At 33.0% G+C, this 17054-nt stretch overlaps 2 protein-coding genes across 3 annotated transcripts in view; one reads left to right on the forward strand and one right to left on the reverse strand.

Moving 5' to 3' along the window:
- Positions 1–6155, reverse strand: part of LOC125072254 (protein kibra) — a 62944-nt gene extending 56789 nt beyond the window's left edge. For both annotated transcript variants that reach the window (XM_047682792.1, XM_047682793.1), the window contains exon 1: positions 5756–6155. In XM_047682792.1, the coding sequence (XP_047538748.1) occupies positions 5756–5883 (128 nt within the window). In that variant the 5' untranslated portion in view covers positions 5884–6155. The remainder of the gene's footprint in view (positions 1–5755) is intronic.
- Positions 6156–9460: 3305 nt separating this feature from the next.
- LOC125072282 (protein FAM114A2) lies at positions 9461–16844 on the forward strand. Its single transcript, XM_047682844.1, has 10 exons — positions 9461–9705; positions 9983–10153; positions 11213–11371; positions 11745–11955; positions 12483–12734; positions 13168–13293; positions 13792–13939; positions 14973–15164; positions 15596–15719; positions 16669–16844. The coding sequence occupies exons 1-10, from the start codon at positions 9523–9525 to the stop codon at positions 16741–16743; spliced, it is 1641 nt and encodes a 546-aa protein (XP_047538800.1). The 5' UTR covers positions 9461–9522; the 3' UTR covers positions 16744–16844.
- Positions 16845–17054: the final 210 nt, after the last annotated feature.

Consider the following 17054-nt stretch of genomic DNA (forward strand, 5'->3'; position numbering starts at 1 on the left):
TTAAAACGTATAATCAGCACAAAAATATCGAAACATCTATTACCAAATCCTGGATTACGACAAAACTTGGATCCCGTCTGGTCGGAGGCGGTGCCACGCTGTCTCACACATATCGAACGACCGACAGACGGACACTCACACCTACTTATATTCTATTAATATCCGTTCGGGAAATATTTTAATCCACATAGCGTGGTTAATACAATATGCATTCGACATATGAAAAAATCACATTTTAATTTGATTATACCAGAATCTTTGTTAACTTTGGCACGGCTTAATAACGATAATTCAATCATATTATGTCATAAGCTTATTAATGGTAATGTATATTCAGCTAACATCTAAACAAAACACAGAGACAGCAATATTAGACTTTCCGTTCCGAAAAAGGAAGCGTGTTAGGGGTCAACGTGATTTCCTCTCGCATTCCAAATCGCTGACACAAACTGAACAGCGCAGTTATAATCAAATTAAACACAAGTTGCAATCAGTTCGACGAAGCATGCCAACCGGATGATCAAATACGTGGTTATAAAAATACGTATTTGAACCGAAGCGTACATTAAAGTAACCACACAGTTATAAACATTCTTAACGGCTTACGTCATGACCGATCACTGAATTTATACCCCAAATTGACACAGCACTCGCTCGAAAGCTGTATTATGCTGTGCGATGGTATGCGTGATGGCAGTTAATGTATTGTTATGACGTCATACGTTATTCGATCATTGACAAACGACATTCCAAAGTCAAGTGAGAACAAACGTGTGGCGTTGACTTGAAACACACGTCGTTTTAATTTACCAAGGTCTTAAGCTTGGCTTTGGGGCTGTTAGATTAAAATAATATAATCCTTTCAATGAATTGTATTAAAGCCAAGCGTAAGCTAGCTTTAAGTTTACTTAACATTCCAGTATTAATTGAATTAGTAATTTATAACGTTAAGAGCTATCTAAAGTGACGGACAGACGGGTAGTAGATTACATAAACATTGCATCGAATATATAAGGTTTCTGTCTGAATCACGATGCATTCCAGCCGGCTTTGTCACGGTGGCGGCGGACGCATGCGACACAATGTGCATCACGATTTTTACAAATTTTGATCGTCAATATAAAGCCTAAAAGGAAATAAAACAACTTGTTTGTTAGACTAAACCACTGTATATGGCTTTTAGAAGTAACTACATAATTTATTTCCAACCATTCAGATCGAATTCGTAACAAAATATGTATTGCATTGTTCCATCTGAACGCTGCACCTAAAATTAACAATTGCGCGCTGATATTAATATGACAAGTGAAATTAATACCACGATATGCCATTCAACACTATAGCCGCATTGAAATATTGAGCCTTTCAAAACGAGGGTCTTAAGTTCAAACACAAATGCTTCTAATAGCTGATAACAATGTTTATCCACACCATCACGACTCTACGAATGATACTTTCTCAGCAATAGAAAGTTAAACATAAGGTTTGGTATTAAGTCGTTCCATTCATGTGGCAATGTTATTAGAGCAACGGTAGGGACCGGAAAGAATAGTTAAACATAAACTAAACAACAAGATAACAGTATCCATCGAATGAATGGAACCCAATGAATGTCAATGTTTGTCGAGGAACGAAATTCTTGGTGTCCATTGTTTGGCAAATTATAATCAGTATTTAGAAAATGTTTCTCTTGTCACCTTATAATCTGTTTCGTCTTTCAATAAAATTTTAATAATAAGGCGTTGATATACTTTATTATCTTCTATAATTAAATGCTAGTATTACGAGCTTCTTTACTAATATTTAAGGCTTAAATAAAATCCAGCTTTGCCACTATCATCTTATCGTACAGGTGTTTGCATACCAATACGATTACAATCTTGGTACCTACACAATTTTAACACTACAATCTCGAATACCGAAGTACATTTATGGAACAAGGCAGACATTAGAATGTTATCCAGTTATGGTCGCATATTTCGCCCACGTTGAAATACATCGATGATTTATTCAAAACTAAGGATTAGAATAATAATTATTGACCTATTGCTTTGACTTGTGACTCCTAAATAGCAAAAATCATTTCGATTCGACAAATAACAAAAATAACAATATAATATAAGAATAACTACGTTTGATAATAAATTTATTGTTGCCTTGCCTTAATATTTATATATTATTGATATATATTTTAACTGTGCATATTTATTATCGTTAGGTAAAATCAAAAAGTTTCTTATACGTACATAGTCATCGTATCATTATACATACTTTATTCATCTTCTATATTAACCATTAGACGTTTACTAAATTAGGTACATTAATTGCTTTCCAATCAAAAGTAACGTTTCCGACACCAGTGCACAAATTAGTTTAATTTTTATTAGACCTCCTTAAGACTTAGCATTGGAAATGTAACTTTAAGACTATTTCATTAAAGACGAAAGTCAAATGAAGCATGAAGCGACGAAAATTAAAGAGGAAACGAGTATAGGCAACATTCTTCACTTGACCAAGTTTGTTCGGCCTCTACAACTCTGAGCTTATGCAAATTAAGTAAATAAGTTTTATGGTCTCTATCGCATTAAGATTTATCGTAGCTTGATGTTTTGGTGAAACCTAGTATGAAAACACGCAAAAATTCCGTCACAAAACCCAGACGTCATCAAACAGTACTTTTCTTATATTTTGATCGTGAACCATTTAATTTGTAGTTAATGAAGTATTTTTTTCGTAATTGCGTTCGTAGTCGAAGCATAAACGTAATAAATACTAATGATACAGCAGGTAAATAATAAATAGCCATGTGACGACAAACAGATAACAGAGGAATGTTTCATTTGATTATAAACGGTAGTGGTGTAGCCATTATTATCGAATAATTGCATAGATAATTCTGAAATATGAGTAATTATATAGTCATTAACATTAGACGTCACATTTTTATACAACTCTATAAAATCCACCGAATATTAAACAAATAAACTTAACGCTTATCGAACTGCACTTAAATACAAAACGTCAGACTATCGATTACGTACATAGCATTTGGTAATACATTCTTTACCAAACATAACTTTTTTATCAATTAGCATTCCAAGGCTCAATGACAATTTGTGTGCATTCACAAACATAAAAATAAATTGGCAGTCTAGTGACAAAGTTGATGTACGTCTGAGTAAAAAACCGCCAAGGACATCTTTATCTGAGAGGTATGCCTAGAGTAAATATTGCTGTACAATATACTTCGCATTCGCTTGCCGCACCCTGCGGACCAGTTATTTGCTCAACGTTCACTAGTTACCTATTCAATTACAAACTATCCATCAAAAATAATTTCAGAAACGGAACAGTGGTTCGGTATTTTAATTACTTAAATTCAGACAGATGAAACAATCGAGAAGTGAGAATTTTAAATTACATAGCGATCGGGCTCCCATTCGATTAGAGTCAAGAAACGCTGTAAAACGCCCAGCCCCTTAAGCGTTACGGTTGAAGGCGCGCGTGGTGCGTGGGAAGTACCCACAAGATGCTTTACACATACTTGGGTTACACAATCTACAAGACAGCTATATTACAATAATATAAGTAATACTTATAAAATATGAATCAATCGAGAAACGAGTTGCGAATCCAATCATAACTGTTTATGATCGGATTTTATTTCATCAATTTCAAACTCAGGTGGACTCCTGATAAATATTAAATAAGCAAATCTTATAGCTTATGAACATGTAAATTTGTATTGATACATTCCATTGCTGTAAGGACTCTGATTCCCACATGTTATAATGTACGTAGAATACGCATAGGTATTCAAAGCGAATTTCACCCGTACCATAGAATTATGCATTAAACTTGTATGCAAGTATGCGAGTCGAACAAAGTATTGAGTGAAAATGCACTCAAGTGATATAATTAAAATAATAGACGGCAAACATCACGTATACATTCCCACTGGGTTGGAAATCGACAGTATCATTGTCTTCCCAGTTTCCTAGCTGAACAATACAATGGACGGTTTTTCCTCAATTTAAATGCGTAGCAATCGTACACTAGTGTTTTTATTCCAGCTTGGAAGATCATTCTAGCATCGTTTATATTACGCACTAAAACCGCAAAATGCTATTTGCACGTAATGTTTAAAAAACTGATGTATTAAGAGTCTTTTATTCAGTGTGATTAAATTATTTAATGAGTGCGATCAGTCCAGAGACAATTTGTGGGCTTGGACTCTTTCTTAATTAGCACTTTTATGTTTAGGTTCTCTTAAATGGTTAATATCATCAAATGCACTGGAGACATGGCAGTTATTTTTAGCATTCATAAATTGGCTTAGTGACTCGGTTTATTGTGTGCGTTTTACAGTACTTGTTGCTAGTAGAACGACGTCAACGATACCTACTTAGGTCTGTATTAATTTATAGTGATAATAAAAATATGTAATATAGTAGTTTCCTCTATTCCTCTTAACTAACAATATAATATGGAAACGACTATATTCGTTACCATTTCGATATTTAGCTATCATTTGCTGACTGTGTTATTTCCCAAAAGATACTAAAACTTAGATTTTGTTTTTTATTTTGGGTCCTATTTCATTCCATAAGATTAATCAGTTGAATCTAAAATTTACACTATAATATTATTTAGTATCATTTTCATTGCTTCAAAATTTATCTTGTATGAAATATTTTTGACCTTATTGTAATTTTACGGTCGAGTCTCGATCATCCTATTTATTTAACGCATAGAAGAATAACAAGTAGACGTTTTTACCGTAATGCTTGTTAATGCTTAACCTCCTGAGAAGATGTCAGTATTATTTATAGCTGTTTTTACATTGCTATCAATTCATCAATTCATTTTAACAGTGACATGTACGCATTTTAAAGTGCAGGTGGAGTTTTAAGGTCAACTTTTTAAGACAATGCTGCAGGTGCCGGTTTAACTATGGTAAATAGATACGGCTAGACATGATCGGTATTTAATAGGGATGTGTTGTGGAGCACCTGCACTTGGATGAGGTGGTGCGATGGTAGAGCGGCAATGCGCGGGGAGCGAGGGGGGGCCGTGCGCCGCTTTAGAAAGGCGCGACCATCGCCGCAGGCCCGGGCCGCATTCTACGGCCTGTCATTCACACCGTACAACTTGCCTATGCATTGCATACCGTCTCCCACCGAGCTCTCCACGCATCGCGCTCTACGTACACACGCGCACCTTACGAAACAGTTGAGCGCACCATCAAGACAACAGGCTCACATTCAAGCCCATTACAAATGCTTCATCGAATTATTTCTGCGCCAGTTCAGCGCCTAACATTACTATGAACCAGTTCTGTGGCCTCATTACTCGCGTTCCATCGCCACTCACGAAATAATCAGACCTCTTACTAAAATGAGACAAACCAAACAACTCGCATTCCAAAGGATAACAATATGATAACCATAATTTGTGTTTAGGTCATTTGTTGTTAGTCAATTGTGGAATGTCGTGTGAAATCGAGACAGTTGCACATATTTTCCGATAGACAGCGGCAGCATCGCGGCGAGAATAGTTTGTTTTTCACGATTTATTCTATTTTAAAAATATGTTTACTTTTTGTTACGAGCTCATAATGAAGATTATAACATGCACTTTTAAACGCACAGTCCACAGTTCATAAATTCAATTAGAAAACACTATAAATCGCATTGGAATGTGAAGTTTTGACATGGGGCTCTTACGGGTTAACACTTCTCTTCGGAAAACTTACCTGTCTCGCGGGTCGATCCACGTCGTTTTTCTATTGTTGTGGTCGATGAAATACAATTTTCCATCAAAGTCCCTCGCATAATCCCATCCGTCGGGCAAGGGTATCTCACCGTTTCGTCTCCTTGGCATATTTCACTGATTAAATCCATTCAAACGAATAACGAAGCACACTCGCGAACTAGCTACACGGCCATGTTGAATACCTCATTACGAGGAGTGACGTCACGCGGGATCGGCCAATGGCGGCGAAGGGCCCCCACGATGGAATGCGGCGCGTACGCGAGCGCGAACACAGAGTTCCGCACGTCACTCGACCGACACTAACGTTATACGCGACCGCTCTACGCGAACCCGCGTCGCTGACTGAGGCGCGCGGACTCGCCGCCACGTTATCACCGTTCATGATAATATCCTCAAGCACCTACTGTCTAAATGCATTCCTTCTGACCACAATGTTTACATTACATGCGATGCCCTGGCACACACAACGATGATCTAGTACCTACTGACTAAGCTTTGTATGCCGCAATACTGCAAAATAAACATATATGTAGGCAAAAAGTAAGTAGGTACATATCCATTCAATCTATTTACGATTCCTCTGTACGTACCTACTTATAGCTGTATGGGTATGGCGCGCATTCCACAGCGTATGTAGACATACATACATTACAGATAGCTACGTATCTGACTATATTAGATCGTGATACTTTAGAACCGTCGTCGTCGAGTTTGTGAAGTCAATTTGCATTTGCATACATTCGATCTGTTGCTGTTACAGCTTGGATTAGATGACGTTGGTGTATAATGGAATACATTAAAGTTTCAGGACTTTATTATACATATTGGACAAATATAATAGTTACCTCACTATAATTCTCCATATAATATTATGTGTCTATTATATTTGAAGGGTAATAAAGGAAGCAATCAAAATTACAGTATATATTGATAGTACGCTATGTAATGGAACAAATACTAGTCGAGCGAACAGAAATTATTTGGAAAATTAGTGTTTTCATCAAGTCTAGAAAAAAATCTGGATGACCTCACAATCCAGTCCCAAAACATTTACGTCACTGCTCATGCCAATACCGCTCATGCTTTGAAGTCCGAAAAAAGGCTTGTCTGGGTAGATACCACCTAGTTATCATTCTACACCCAAACAGTAGTTAGTAGTTAACATTGTTGTCTACTGCTTTGAAGGGTGAATAATCTTAGCTCCCAAGGTTTGTGGCGTATTAGTGATTAATATTTTTTAAATTACCAATGTCTGTGAGCATTGGTGACCACTTACGATCAGGCGGCTAATTCCGCCTACCTACTTAAAAAAAAAAATATTTTTTCCTTTAATGTTTCCTTAAAAATTTTTTACACGAATAAACCGATTTTAGCTAGCTTGCCATATTAAATACATATTGATTGTACCATCCGATGTAATTTTAAAAATCGACTATCATATAGATATAATTATATCATATAGATATAATTTCTGGATAGATAAACAAAAATTTTCAATAAAAATTTTGTTATACGACATCATTACCGCCTCCGCTAAGTTTGAAGAAAGAAGCTTTTGCTAAGCTATGGGAACAGAGATCACCTCCAAATGGAGGTCTGAGTGTGTGACATTAACGTGTTGTTACTTTATTTAATTCAGTCCAGAAACTATCAAAAATAAATCATTTTCTATATAGACAAACATTCGTTTTCAACTAGACTTGCGTCATTTGCCAAATTTTTTCACTAAAATACATTAAATATAAAAATGGACTAGTATATTTTGTTAGTTGTTATTTATATTATTTTCTTATCGCGTTATGCATATTGGACAATACAAATAAATGGAATTAAGCAGACACAGATCGCGTTCTAGACCCGAATCAAAACGAGCATAATATAAATACTAAGTGTTATTATTGTTTTGCAATATAAAACAAAACTGATATATTTTATAAAGAGAAAAAAAGTTTATTTGTATGATTAGAGAATCATTTCTCGATCTTAGGTTACTTCGGCTTCTGAGAAGATACCACTAGAGCGTCACATATTTTACCACCAATCAGCAATACTTAGTACATATTATTGTGTTCCGGTTTGAAGAGTGTGTGAGGCAGTGTAAATACAGGCACCAAGGTTCCTTAGGTCTCAAATGACTACCTCGTTGGTCAAGAGTCTCAATATGAAGCCGCAGATCCTGCAAGGACTGCAGGTCGGGTAGATATATTTTTATTGGAGTTTTCTAAATTAATAGCCTTGAATTTGGAAGCTAGAAGTGTGTAGACTACCGTGCCTTAAAATGCCCCTAAGGCCACTGTATCTAGGGCCGGATCTATCATATGGCTTTTTGGGTCAAAACAAGCGAAAGACAAAAGCGAAAGAATCCATAACTTTATTTAATTAAACAGATCTTATGGTTTGCAGCCCTACGAGTCCTGTAATTAATTAAACCCATTCAATTAATTTAATTCAAGTCTACGTTCAGATATGTTTTAGATGGGTATCTAAGTAGTGTTAGCCCACGGCTCCTTAAACTTACGGTCCAATTGATACGTTGTCAACCTTGGAATTTGAACTGAAAATGAACATGACCCTTACACTAAGAACAAGTTGTGTGTGGCAATAGAATAACTAGCAAGGAGGTGGAATCTTAGAGCTTGTATAGAGCTCCACCTCCAGTAAAAACTGAGACTAACAAACATAAGTAAAATAATATACCATATAAAATTGAATACGGCAAAATGTTATTTTATGTACATACCCTTGCGTAACTCCGCATATTATGTAACTTACAAGAAACTTTTCGTAAAATCAAGCGAAAGAATTCACCTTTACACTTTAAACAAAGTAAAACTTACAAATAAATATGTACAATTAATACCATATTACGTACAAAAAAACCCGATAGCGAATCTGGAAGTCTGGGAGAAAATTAAACAAATCTTTAATATCAAAGGGGTAATTAAAAGACGAAATATTACATGAATAATTTAGTTTAAATAAAATATTGTCTCTGTTTAAATACCTATTGTAATATTTAACATTGTTAATGTACTCACCAATCATTTTATGATAATCAAATAGGATATTGATTATGTGTATCGTTTTAAGATCACAAAGCTTTAGAAGTTTAGACCCTTAGGTAACATACTTCCTCGTTTTAAATTTCTAATATTTCAACATATTTCAAATTAATTTGGTCGAAGTTAAAAACAAAACTAATGTAAATACTTTTTAAATTAATAATATCTGTTAACTCATATTATTATAAAATAAAATATTACTTAATAATTCTAAATTACTATTTTTGAAGAATTCACTGAAGTGACTGAGAAAAAGGAATCTCACGATAAACAAATAAATAAATGTTAAATACTGATTTCAAATAAGAGACCATTTTTAAATTAACATTTAACTGAAAATCTGACATCAATGATAAGCCGTCATACGTTACGTTAACTCAACGTTCCAATACACGTTAGTGTTAATAAAGAATGATGCACAAACAGTACCAAGAATAGTGGTCGTATTACCTTTATGTAATAAATTGAGGGTAACAATATATATTATTATTGAAATATTTTATATATATAATTAAGTCTGCTTAGGGTTTAATTTCATTTTATAATATGCAAATCTTTTGATTTTGACATATAATGAGCATGTCATATTAAATTTTTGGGTATTGTCAAAACTGTCAAACACGTAGACGTAGTTCAGTTAGTCTGAGGATTAAATATTTTTTACAATATTTAATATTTATCAAAAATGCCTTCCAGCGACAGCGAAGATTTTGAAAGTGCGGATGAAGGTCATAGCAGCCCTAACAAAAAAGAGCGCAAGAAGCGCTTATCCTCGTCAAATTATAGTGATAATTTGGAGTTGGACCACGAACCCCAGAAACATCAAGATCAACATTCAACAACATTAAAAGAATCAACAAAAAAACAGGTTAGTGAAAAAGTAATTACTGTGCAAAAGAAAATCAAATCAAAAATATTTCCTCATATAACATTATAATATATAATGTTAATAATTTGTAACATAAGATTTATTTATATGTTATAGTATATAATTGTTAAATTGTAATATAAATTAAATATGAATACAATCATTTTTTTAATTCTATAATATAATATTTATATCTTTTTAGTTATTTCTTTTATGGCATATTTTATTATAATATTATTGTTATCTGATATACAACTTTATTTCTAACATTTTGAAGGCTAAACCAGAAGATGGTTGGGATGATTTTGACATTGATGAAGAGGCAACTGAAACTGTTACTGAACAAAAAGAAAGTCATACTTCAAAACAAGAATCAACTGCTAAAACACAATCAGGCTGGGACGACTTTGATGAATGGGGTGACAGTAATGTCATTGAGGAATCTCAGGTATATGATTAATTTGATTTTATTTAATACCATTATTCTGCTAGCCTAGAAATTTGAGTCATTATATTTGCAGCTCAGTTAGCGCCGGAAAGAACATTGTTGATATTTATACTTTTTGTATCTCTAAGCTTACACTCAGAGATTATTAATTTTAAAAGTTGATTGTCAGAAAGCCCCTAGCTCTTATGATTTCTGTTATGCACTATTGTCATTAAATTAACTATTGTTATATTATATATATGTTTTTACGATAGACAGTATATATCAATATTTATTCTGTAGATACTATATGGATATGTATGTATATGTTCGTTTTTATGTAGTTTTATATAAGTATATGCATATATTGTTAATTAACTTTTAATAATTTTTAATTACCGCCTTCATGGTTTTTCTGTTTGACCTAAAGGTTGACTGGCAGAGAATGCCTTCAGGCATTAAGTCTGCCTTTTGGTCAATAAAGTATTTAAATAAAAAAAAAACAGAGAAACGTTATGGTATATTAAGTTTGTTATAATTATTTACATATTGAGTAATTAATTGGTTTAAATTTAATCCTGTATATTAAACTTGAAAATTATATATAGTGAAGCAGTCACTGCAAAATATTAAAATAAAGGCATTTATAGTTTTACTGTTGTTTAAATGAAGTATATTGTTTCTTTTGTAAGGAAGAGTATTTAACGGTTCCTGATTCAAAGGCAGCACTGGGCACTTGGATGCTGTATAATAAATCTGACCCATTATTGAAATTTTGAATAAAGTAAATAAAGTTCAAATATGCAATTTATAAATAAGTTAATAGTTAATCATTCATGGCAGAAAATTATCTATATATCTTTGAATTATTCCAATTCTGAAAAATAAAAAATAGCCTTTTTGATAATGGTGTTAATTATGTTTTCCCTGAAAATTTGTTGCCCTGGGCTCTATCCCGAGGACTCCTTGTGTAAATCCTGCTCTGAACTTTAAGTACCTTAATAAAACAATAGACATTTCAATATTTATAGCAAAGAATTATGGAACCACACATTAAGCCACTCTCAAATTATATTTCAGGAAACAATGAAACATCAAAAGCGAGAAGTGCCACGCCCTGTGACAGATCATCCAGCTCCTCAACCCAAGAGTGAAGGATGGGGATGGGGTTGGGGTGTTGATTCTCTCCTCAGTACAGCTACAGCTGGTATCAGCAATTTAACAACACAAGTTTCACAGGTATAAAAAAAAATTCATGACACTTTTTCAATTTTATATGCTCTATATTTTATATGCTTATTATTTAAATAAAAAAGTTAAGATGATATGATCTGTATTAATTAGTAGTAGTATAAATGCTTATAACTTCGAATATTAAATTTTTGTTATATTGATTGGAGATGGATAAAAAATCTTTCTTTGTTTTATATATCAATTTACTCTCTCTTTGCGTGATCTCTATTTTTAAAACTCAACAATTTGACAGTACTTAGGCTGCCTAGCTATGTGATATTTGCAGATATAAACTGACCCTTTGTGTTACTGTTGTCCTGATGCTTAGCTCAATATCTCTAAACATTCTTAATCTTTAATATTTTCTTTTAAATTGCAGGGAATATCAACAGTACTTGAAACAGGTATTGGTGCCCCAGATCCTGAAGAGCTGGCAAGGATATCTGTGAAAAATAACGACAGTAAACCAAAAAGTGCTGAGAGTGAAGAGATTGAGAACACAGAAGCAAAGTCAGATCAGAATGTGAACGATGGTGCTTTTCAATTTGGCAGCTTATTCTCTGGTGTCACCAAGTTTGTTGAAACTACTGGTGTGTTGATATAACATTTTTTCTTATTTTCATATAATATACTTTAGCCTATTCCAATGGCAGGAAGAGTAACACAATAAAAAACTTTGAATTGACGTCACATCTTTAGTCAAGATTTAAAATATATGGATGGTATTAAATATTGTTAGGTCTGAAAATTATATTTTGATTGACGGCGAATTTATTATCTATTCTTAAAATTACATATATTTAGTTAAGTAGAATTGTGTTGTATTATTAATAATATTAATCTTGAACTTTATATAGCAAACATATTATACAAAACACATAGGGACCTTCTTATCCTTTCCTGAACGGTCCAGATATGTCCACTACGGAGCATGAGAATGTTAAGTCTATATATAGGCTTATAACTAATATATCTTCTATGCAGTTAACAAGTTCTTGTTATAAGACATCATCATGAATATTGCAATTGCAATGAGCATTCTTTATAATTATTTCTAGCATATTACATTCTAATATTGTTTGGCCATCTGAAAAAAATAATACCGATTTTTTTTAAGGTACAAAAGTAATAGCAGGTGGACTAGATACCCTAGAAACTATAGGTAAGAAGACGATGGAAGTTCTTCAAGATGGTGATCCAGGTCTGGCCAAGAAGAGGGCTATGCTCGGTCTAGACTCTGGAGACAAACTCGTACTTTCTCAGGTGTTGAGGGAGGCAAAAGCTAAGGCTGATGAAGAGGATCTTATGAGGGAAGCCAAGAGGGAGGCTAAAGAAGTCCATTATGAAACACTGTTTGATGATTTTGAGGGTACTGTTCTTCATAAATGCTTAATAACTTGTTTATAAAAATAAGGTATAACTATACCTATATTTTTATATTACATATTATTATTATTTCTAAAATATATTAGAATACAATATTTTAATACTTTTTTTAAATAAGATCGTTAAAGTTAAACTTAAATAAAGCAAATAGGTCAACTGAATGGGTGGGAATGAGCCGCCACAATTTCCATTTCTTACATTACTTCAGCTCCAACAACCTTGGTTAGTTTTGTTAGGTTCCTTGATCCTGTAATCATACTAGTTCACTCATTCTTGCTACTGAAACAACAAAACTAAGTATTGCACAACACCCTTCCACCAAGTAGAATATACTATTATGTACTGACTTGCTTTCACCTCTTGTTCTGAGTAACAAGTAATAAGCAATATATATGTAAATATAATAAATTTTTTAGGTCTAGTGCACCTGGAAGCGCTGGAGATGCTGTCGAAGCAGGTCAGTATGCGTATCGACGAGCGACTGCGCAACGCAGCCCCCGACAAGCGACACGACATCAAAGAGACACTGCAACAGGTTGCCGGTTAGTTTTTACTCATCTTCGTACACAACATTTAATAATTTACTTTTATGTATTCTACTAAGTCTATTGTAATAAGTTTAAGGTCCTTCTTGGAAGATACAATCAAAATAAAAAAATAAATAAATACAAAAGGCAATTAAAACTTTAATTATGAAACTCAATCAACAATTGTTAACTGTCTGGATATAAAACAATGCAGGCATATCAAAATACTTAACACTATGAAAAGATACACTAAATGCACTGTATGTATGTATATATTATGTTTAAGTTATATATACCTATAATAATAAATGTCATGGTTATTATTACCCCTTACCCATTTTATTTGGAGCTCGCTCAGTTTGTGCACTGCAATTAAAAATTATTGGGTAAACGATCAATACAAAAATACCATAATCACAGGCTGCCACAATTCATATTGTGGTGGGAACCAACAATGTACTGCACTGGCCATCTAACAAATCAAAAGTTAATAGTTGTTATAAAACTTTGCAGAACTCTGTGAAATGCCTGAAGAAGAAGATGATGAAGAGGAGCAAGAAGAAATATCAGAAGACATATCCAAGCCTGATGCATTCCACGAACGGCTGCAACGGGCTACAAGAGACATTGGCTTAAAATTACAATTTCAACCTTTAATTAAGTAAGTTGCAAGATCATATGTAGTGTGGGTGCTTATTTCTAAACCGAGAGAAAGAAAATCTCTCCAATTTGAACACTCACCTTCAGTACCTTTTGTAAGTTAAAAATATTTATAAGTGGAAAGTAAGAGTTATCGAGGTACTACCATATTAGTCACAGATTAAGATAACTGCTCCACCTAAAGATTAAATATGTAGTTGGTTAACTGCTTATAGCGTTCATGATAAATAATTATTTTTTAGATTTTATTTCCTATATAATTATTGATTAATTATAAATCATATGGAAAATCAATTTTATAACAAGATACTTAATTAACTTTTAGAATGAAAATCTGTTAAATTTCATACTATTGTAAGATACAATATTATTGACTGAATAAATATTGTCTTAGCTATTGCAATTAATTCGTTAATGTCTCTTAAAATCAATAGATATTATGAATAGTGTTCTGCTCAGTTTGTTTTAAGCCCCTGAAATGTTACAAATTTAGATAGAGAATTATTTATTTTATAGAAACATATGAACAATCTATGTTCATATATTTAAACCCTACTAGAAAGATAGAGTCTATCTTTGTTTACTAAGATTGGATGTATTTACCGTCTCTTAAGCTATTAAGGTCAGGTGGCAAAGAAAAAATTACATCCATAGACCTAGAGCCTTAATAACAACTGCAGACACACAAGAGGTTCCACTTGTATGATCTCATAAGGCAGCACTGGGGGTAACAACAAAATATCTGACTTTTACCAGATACAATGATGGTCAGGACGTAGCAGAGGTTTATGTCTGATTTTGAATAAAGCGAAAAACAAACCTTTGAAGTTTTATATAATAATAACAATTTAATTTAAATTTAAATCATATATAGAAGACGGTGCATACTAAAAACTAAAAGTATAGGTACAGAGATGAGGATGAGGAGAGATAAATCATGTGTGCTTTCTTTCTACTAGCACTAATAAAAATGACATTAATCAATTCAAACTAGTTCAATCAAATATTTTTAAAATATTATTCGCTTGTTTCAGACAGTACACAGAAATTCTAACTTGGTTCGAAGAAACAGAAACAGATATAGCTGGAAAGGCAATATATAAGCGAGCAGTGAGTGGCCTCGCACAAACCACGGCATTATGCGTGGAACTGTACCATAAGACAGCTGAAATGCTGCTCGTGAAGAACAGGCGTTCCACCGCTGATGAAGCTGATGCTCTTACGCAGTAAGTAGAAGATACTGTCGACTCAATATGTTGATATCAATTGATATATTTTATTTCCGAAAGTTTTTATATCGTTTTCCCACTCACATTTGCTACTTGAAGAAGGCATTGAAATAAAATACTGAGATTTCACAATCTTAAACTACACTGTTTTTATAGTAATCTTAATAATATTACATTTAAAACCTATTCAACAAGAAATATTTAAAACTTATAATGAATTTTAAAATTACAATGAAGTTTGACATTTGACAGAGCAATGGTTGCTAGAGAAAAAAATGATGAAGAGAGAAAAATAGATATGCGCTTATGTTTACGCAAATATTTGAGTTGACTGCGTCTTCTATTTGAGAGTTGCCGGTTATATATTATAATACAATAGAAACGGCATCTATATTATATGAGGCATAATAACGTAATACTTGTTTCAGAATGACAGTAGTACTGACAAGGCATATAAGCGATCTAGCAACACAGTTCACAGAGAAACTGAGCGGTCATCCATCAGAAAGCAAGGAGCAAATAAATGGTTACATCACCAATGTATTTTTAGAGGTAAGCTGGTTTTTTATTTCTTAAGAACAATCCTCATTAATTTTAATAGTTTTTTTTTCTAGGGTTTATAACTAATATTGAATATCAAATATTACTCATACTTATATTATATATAGGTTGAATTTGTTTGTTTGTATGTAGCGGGACAACAAATGATCAAATTCTAAAAATGTATTCACTGGTAGAAAGCTACATTATTCCTGAGTGCTAAAAGGTTATACGAAAATGATATTTATATAATATTTTATCAATAAATACTCTTGCGAAACTTGGGCGGTATCGCTAGTATTATATTAAAAGAAGATAATGACAACCGAATCAATAAACTGCTTACAATTTATATTCTAAGTACTTATGGAGTTTCTTGCCGGTTCTATTATAGAATCTACATTCCTACCCAATGGTAACTTTAAATCTTAATGTATGTAGTTAAGTACAAAGACGATACAAAATGCTTGTATAAGGTATATTTGGATTGACTGTGAATTTTTTTTATTTTTTCTATCAGCTTGGCGGACGAGCATATGGGCCACCTGATAATAAGTGGTCACCAATGCGCTGGCAAACTTATGTTGCTTGTGCCTGTAGTTATACTGGCTCACTCGCCTTTCAAACCCGAATACAACAATAAGGAGCACTGCTATTTGGCGGTAGAATATATGATGAGTGGGTAGTACTTACCCAGACGGGCTAGCACAAAGCCCTACCACCAAGCACATTTTGGCAAATCTGTTTGATATCTATAGTATTACCATTTAAATTTTTTAATGAAAAGCATTTTCATACAATCCACATGGTCACTCACCGATAGATGGCGCTGAAGCACATCAACTACCGTCCGACCGATTACCATAACAATTGCTATATAAATATATACAAAGGTAAAGTGTCTGCTAGGTTTTTCTAGTCTATCCATACAAAGGTCAAAATGATATGTTTTTTTTTTCAGGCTGGTAACAGTTCAAAGTATATAGAAAACGCATTCCAGTTGACATTGCCGATAATTCAGATAGGTGCAGTATGAAGATTATATAAAAATATATTAATATAATTATTATGTAATATATGTGATAAATTTATTGTAATTAATAAAAATAAATACTTTTTATTTTATTTTAAATAGTCCGTACAAATTTTTCTTTGTCATGTTTGTTTATCCGAATCCTAATAAAAAAATATATATAGAAGAATTATATGTAATATATAAGTTTTGTAATTAATGTCTCGTAACTGTTATAATATAGTGTTCTGTATAAGTTATTCCAATCAAAGGGGGAGGAAAGATAAATGAAACAGATTTTAAATACCGTGTGATTTACTACGAGTACTAGCTCT

Source organism: Vanessa atalanta, chromosome 21, assembly GCF_905147765.1.
Source record: "Vanessa atalanta chromosome 21, ilVanAtal1.2, whole genome shotgun sequence".
NCBI classification, from domain to species: Eukaryota; Metazoa; Arthropoda; class Insecta; order Lepidoptera; family Nymphalidae; genus Vanessa; species Vanessa atalanta.

Coding starts and splice junctions, on each gene's coding strand:
- LOC125072282 (XM_047682844.1), top strand. CDS start 9,523: ATGCCTTCCAGCGACAGCGAAGATTTTGAAAGTGCGGATGAAGGTCAT. Junction 11,372..11,744: donor TAACAACACAAGTTTCACAG/GTATAAAAAAAA, acceptor TTTAAATTGCAG/GGAATATCAACAGTACTTGA. Junction 11,956..12,482: donor CAAGTTTGTTGAAACTACTG/GTGTGTTGATAT, acceptor ATTTTTTTTAAG/GTACAAAAGTAATAGCAGGT.